Genomic DNA, 6000 nt, shown 5'->3' on the forward strand with positions numbered 1-6000 from the left:
TGTGAATGCATGGATTTTTATATATTTGATGTGCCCTAACCCATGACAGTCTCTGTTCATTTTTATGCTCACACGGTCCCATCCTATTCTACTGAGAGTCACTTCAGATTAGCTCCTGGTTCTTTTGACATGGCCCCATTTGTCTCTGGAAGGTTCTTTGCTTTCTTGCATGATGAGAAATCCCAAGTTAGTTTGTACATTTCCTGCCGTAGACCTGTAATCAGCCATTTCCTTTTAGTGTGAAATGGTTTTTAGCGACCACAGTCTGCCTGCCAGGGCTGATGATTGTTAGTTGGCTGTCATTGCTTCTAGACCTTTCCAGTAGATGTAGCTAGGAAATATGTTTTTTTAAGAGAAAAATAAATCATTAATTCACTGGCATTTCCAGTTCAAATTTATTTAGACAGACTTGTTGCTTCTTTGATTCTTTGTTTGAATTCACTTTTCTATTTTACTGGAAATCTTGGTTCCTAATGATACTAATAAAATTATTTATTTTCTTCATCATTTAATGTACTTATAATAATTTCATTTCCCCCTTTCCCACCCGGAGGTTACATACTATAAAGATTGTTCTGCACTGTTTTTTTAAACTAATATTGCTACTAAGACTACCAAGTACAATTTGCTGTCTTTGTGCTTTTTGTTCTTAGAATTTATCCTATTACAGATGTAGAGTCAAAAGTCACTTGGATGTCAAGTTAAAGTCACTTGAAATCATTCTTTTCTCTGTGTTTATGCTGACAACCTGATATAAAATTAGACTTGTTTCCTTTTGTTTGTTTTCTAGTTTTAGAGGCTGATTTCCCTTTTTGTTTGATTTTGTCTTTTAACGATGCAAAATGTTTTCATAGTTTCAAAGACAACATTCTAAGTATAAGTAGAAACCTTGGTACCCTGAGTCTCGTCTTGTTCTATCCTTCCCCTTAAAGGAGACTTTTTTTTTTTTTTTCGCGGTATGCGGGCCTCTCACTGTTGTGGCCTCTCCCGTTGCAGAGCACAGGCTCTGGACGCGCAGGCTCAGCGGCCATGGCTCACGGGCCCAGCCGCTCCGCGGCATGTGGGATCTTCCCGGACCGGGGCACGAACCCGTGTCCCCTGCATCGGCAGGCGGACTCTCAACCACTGCGCCACCAGGGAAGCCCTAAAGGAGGCTATTTTTATTCATTGGTTCCTTATCTTTCTATTTTTATTTTTTAAAAATATACGCAAACACACATATGTTTGTATGTGTTCATACCCCCTTTCCCACACAGAGCTAACACAGCACTGTCTGCACTCCGTTTTTATTTTTCACTTATTAGAGTCTGGTGCTTCCTGCACACAGGGTTGCCCCTCACCCCTTTGGTCAGCTGCAGAGCCTCTAGTATATCACGTCCCATAGTTTATTCAGGCACCTGCTGAGGGACATGTGGGCTCTTTCCAGTCTTTTGCATCTATAAATGATGCTGTAGTCAATGGCCTTGAGCATATAGCATTTTGTGTCTTTGCAGCGGCCTTTTCACACTGTCTTGAATTCTAGTTACACCCAGAGTGGAGGTGTTTGGGCAGTGATTATGGTTTCCAGAGGGTGTGGCCATGGGCTGCCCGCTGTGGGAGGGCAGCCCAGGTGTGCATATGATCTCTGTAACAACAGCTGCCATTAGCAGGAGGCCCTCCTGGTTCTTTCACTCGGCCTCACTCTCTCCCAGAAATATGAGGACATTTGTGAGCTGTGGGTTCCCCACTTGCAAACTTACTCTAGCGGCTGGAAGGAAGCTAGAAAACATCACTAACCAACATGGGGCGGGGTCACACCCAGGAGTCCCTAATGCCTCACAAAGGACAGGATGCCCAGGGCTGGGGTGGGGGAAGGGCTGTTGGTGCAGAAGGTGGCAGCATCTTCGGACAGGCTTTCCTTCCTTCATCATCGTGTCTCAGTCACCTCCTTCCACCTATTGTTCAGGCCGCCAGCGCCGCTAGGAAAATCTGACGATAACTCCCACATCCTCTTAGCACGTTTTGTGAATGTCCTGTGGGTTCAGTTCCAAATTGGAGCCTTGAGCTCGGGGCTGGGGAAGGGGCTGGGATGGTGATGCCAGAAGGGGCCGCCATCTCCGCCCCAGGACCTTGGCACACAGGCTGGGTTGCACAGATCACATCAGGTAATGAGATGAGGATGTGGCTTTGCACATCGCAATTCTTTTCAAACCCAGCCGTGGACGTGTGTGTTTTGGACCACGTTGTAAGGATGCCTCCGTCTGGCAAGCCCTCAGCCTGCTGTGCAAACACGGTCTCCAGCCCATTGAGGGGCTGCATGTTTGCCTACAAGGAAAGACCTCAACCTCCCTGGGCACCCAGGACAGTCTGCACAGCCTGCCAGCCAGCCCAGGCCCCCTGCCAGCCCTTCCTCTCTGCAGGCCTGCTGTCCTAGACCTCACACCTCGTCAGACCTTGGTTTTTCCCTTAACGAAAAGAATTCACATAACCTTCAGATCTGTTAGAAAAATCCCTATCTCTACAAAGCTCCTAATAATTGACCGTGGTATTTGACAGGATGAACCAAAGTCGTAAGCAGTTAAAAAAAAATAAATGCAGCTGAAGGCTTGTTGTAGCATGTGCCCTTAGCCCCATCCCAAGCCCCCCGGGACCAGCCGAGGGTCACAGTGCTTCTTTCGTCCTAGGGAGTCAAGGGGCACGCTGGGCAGCCGGGCCCTCTCACACGACAGTATTTTCATTCCTGAGTCGGGACAGGACCCTCCTCGGCCGGTGCGAGTCTTTTCCCAAGAAAATGTGTGTGACCGGATTAAAGCTTTGCAGGTAAACTTTTCCCTGTGGCGACACTGGGTACGTATGTCAGGTAGGCATTGGGAAGTCTTAAGATGATTTCTGCTGGGCTTACTTGATCTATTTTAAAGCCCAATTGCATGCACGTCGCAGCTCTCCCAAGACTCACCCAGTTAGTTACAATTGGACCATACCTCATTCTCAGTTATAACCACTCATTTTCAAGATGACAGCGGCAGAGCTGGTGGCAGACTCGCAGTTCAGTTCCCTGCCCCAGGCAAGGGTGCTGAAAATATCTCTTGAATGAATGAATTGCAGTGGGAGCATTTGTTGAGAAAAGTTGCTGACGAAAACAACAGCAAATGTTCTTTATTCCGATCTAGTTAAAAATACAGTGTAATGTGAAAATGGGGCTGCCACCTCCTCCGGGGGGCCTTCCGGCCAGGCGGGGAGATGATGCTGGCATGAGCTCTGAGGACGACGGTCTGCCCAGGAGCCCCCCAGAGATGTCCTTGCTGCACGACATCGGCCCCGGCACCACCATAAAGGCAAGTGTAGCCTGCACCACCTCGACTCCATCCGCGCCTGCCACATAGGGCTGTCGGGGACTCCGGTGGCCCCCGTGTGTGTTCCCCTTAGACTCCCGTGCTGGTTCATGCTCAATGCAGCCAGGAGGGATTCTAGCCAGGTCACTGGAACCCACTGTCAGGCCTTGGACTGTATTTGTTTTCATTCTTTGAGCAGAAATTCAGGTATCTTTAGGAGATATGGTTTGGGGAACATTTTCCATGGTGGATAGAGGGCTGATACAATCAACCCTATACCTCGTTTTTCCTGTCTGAGCAGATGACCAGACCGGGCATCTCATCTAAAAGAAGGAAAACGGCTTTGAATCTGTTTTCTGTCATCATGACATTTGGCTGGAGGGAGAAGGGAGTGGTAACATATATGACTTAGTCTAGGCTCCTGCATCTGAGTTTGGGACTCTGAGAACTTGTTAGCTTAGGGGTAGAAATGTGAGGCATGGCGCTGGTAGACAGGGCAGCAGGGAAAGTTTGACAAGCAGGAGAGGTGTCTCTGACCTCAGCAGGGCGGAGAACTGATCCCAGAAGTCCCCCACCCGCTTTGGAATCCAGGAGGAAGAATTGAACTTTTTTGTGTGTATACCAGCGGTCCCCAACCTTTTTGGCACCGGGGACTGGTTTCATGGAAGACAGTTTTTCCACGGACCGGGGCCGAGGAGGGGGATGTGGCGGGGTAGGGGAAGTGGGGGATAGTTCCAGCGGTAGTGTGCGCAATGGGGAACAGCAAATGGGGCTTCACTTGGCCACCCGCTGCCACTCGCCTCCTGCTGTGTGGCCCGGTTCCTAACTGGCCTTGGACCGGTACTGATCCGCGACCGGGTTGGGGTTGGAGAGCCCTAGTATAAACAGTATAGCTCGTGGTGCTGCCATTTGGAGCCCATACAGTGGGCTCAGTGATAAAATCCATATCATTTATGTTACATGAGTACATAAGTGATGAAACAGTGGATCATTTCCCCCTTGTAGACAAGCCTTGCTGTGGGGTGGATGGAGTTGGAGTCATCCGTGTTACGACCCATGACGTATATAGCCACACCCCTGCCCTGTGTGTCCTTGGAGGGTCCCTGTGCCCTGGTCGAGGGCCATCCTCAGGCAAGTCCTGCAGGTTCCGTGCTGCTCTGAAATATACTCAGCCGTCACTTCCACTTGGACGTTCAGAAGCCCCCCTGCAAAGGCAGGAGGAGGAGTATTTACCTGACTTGTTTGCCGTTGTGGGTTCCCAGAGCCCCACGGATAAAGGCAGAGGAAGAGCTGTGGTGTAGCTGAGAGTGAACACGCCCAGGGTGCGGGTTTCTGCACAGAAGGCCAGAGAATGCCTCTCTCCAGAATTCTGCCCTAGGGTCAACCTGTCCCTGCTTGCTCTGCGAGCAGGTCAGAGGGCAGTAGGGCACCCACACCTGCTCTCCCACCTCGAGGAGAAAGCAGAGAGGACAAGGAGGAAGATTTGGCCCATTGCCTGGACTCCAAGCCCACCCTGCACCCCTTAGCACCTTAAAATACTGGAGGGGCAAGTGGACAGTCTGATGGCCGTGTTAAGGTGTCATCACCACGTGACACACGCATCTCAGCAGCTCAGTGGCCACAGCCTCAGGAGTGGATGTGACTGTGTGTGCTTCAGGCTGCGTGGTTGGGGGGATGTGTCTGGCGAGCCATTGTTGACTGACTCACCCTCCTTCCACCCCACAGTTCTCTGACTCTCCCGGCGTCGTGGTTCTCTGCGTTTAGCTGGGACAGACGGTACAGGAGAGCGGGTAGCTTCTAAATCTGTTAAGGATTAAAGAGTGAGCCCAGCTCCCAAACCCGCAAAGCACCGTGATGCACAAATTCCACAGTCCGCTGACTGGGAGCCACTCATACTGGGCAGGGCTGACCTTGTCCTTTTCAACACCCCTCCTTTGGTAGTGATGTCATCTTAAAAAAACGTTCTGAGAATTTATCAAGTATTGGGTAGTAGGAACAATCCACTAGCTTCATCGGAAACCAAAATTTGAGCCTTTAAGACTTAAAAACTATCATCTTTATCATCATGGTTTTTGAAGACACAGTGATCATATGTTGTGCCTTGATAGTTTTCTGGGTCCAGGGGGCCGATCGAGAGGGGGAGACAAAGCACCCTTTAAAATGCATCTATGTAACACATGCTATTTGATGTGAGGGCACGTTAAACCCCAAAAGGATGGGACTGCAGGCTGTTGGGTTTTTTCCTGTGTGACGCCTTACACGGGCCCACGTGCTTGACAGAGAACTTAATGAAGATTATTACGAAGAAAGGTCTTCATTAACAAGTATTTGATGACACTGCCAAGGTGACATTTTCTGATGGGATGAGTTTTTCAGGAAATACACGGAATTATTTTTAAAATCTCATTACCACATGAGGTAACGACTGAGGAAATCTCTTTAGTGATGTTTAAGGTAGAATTACATCTAAGAGGTCCTAATCTAGGTTTCCGACCATGAAGTAGGAAACAAGGGGTCGAGGTGGCAAACTGGCAGGTCTGATTTGCTCTGGGTGACAAGGAAAGACAACAGGGGAGACGGTACAGCTCTGATGGCAAAAGAAGGCGAGGCCTCCTGCTGTGGGTGAGGCCGCGGGCTGGATCCCTCACCTCTGGGTCTGTGTCCTCGGGGGACCTGGGAGACAATTGAA

At 49.4% G+C, this 6000-nt stretch overlaps 1 protein-coding gene across 3 annotated transcripts in view; it reads left to right on the forward strand.

Annotated features, from left to right (window-relative positions):
* Positions 1–6000, forward strand: part of CRACDL (CRACD like) — a 121698-nt gene that overhangs the window by 87170 nt on the left and 28528 nt on the right. For all 3 annotated transcript variants that reach the window (XM_060027675.1, XM_060027676.1, XM_060027677.1), the window contains 2 exons: positions 2664–2799; positions 3150–3314. In XM_060027675.1, coding sequence (XP_059883658.1) covers positions 2664–2799; positions 3150–3314 — 301 coding nt within the window. The remainder of the gene's footprint in view (positions 1–2663; positions 2800–3149; positions 3315–6000) is intronic.

This window comes from Delphinus delphis, chromosome 12 (genome assembly GCF_949987515.2).
Source record: "Delphinus delphis chromosome 12, mDelDel1.2, whole genome shotgun sequence".
NCBI classification, from domain to species: domain Eukaryota; kingdom Metazoa; phylum Chordata; class Mammalia; order Artiodactyla; family Delphinidae; genus Delphinus; species Delphinus delphis.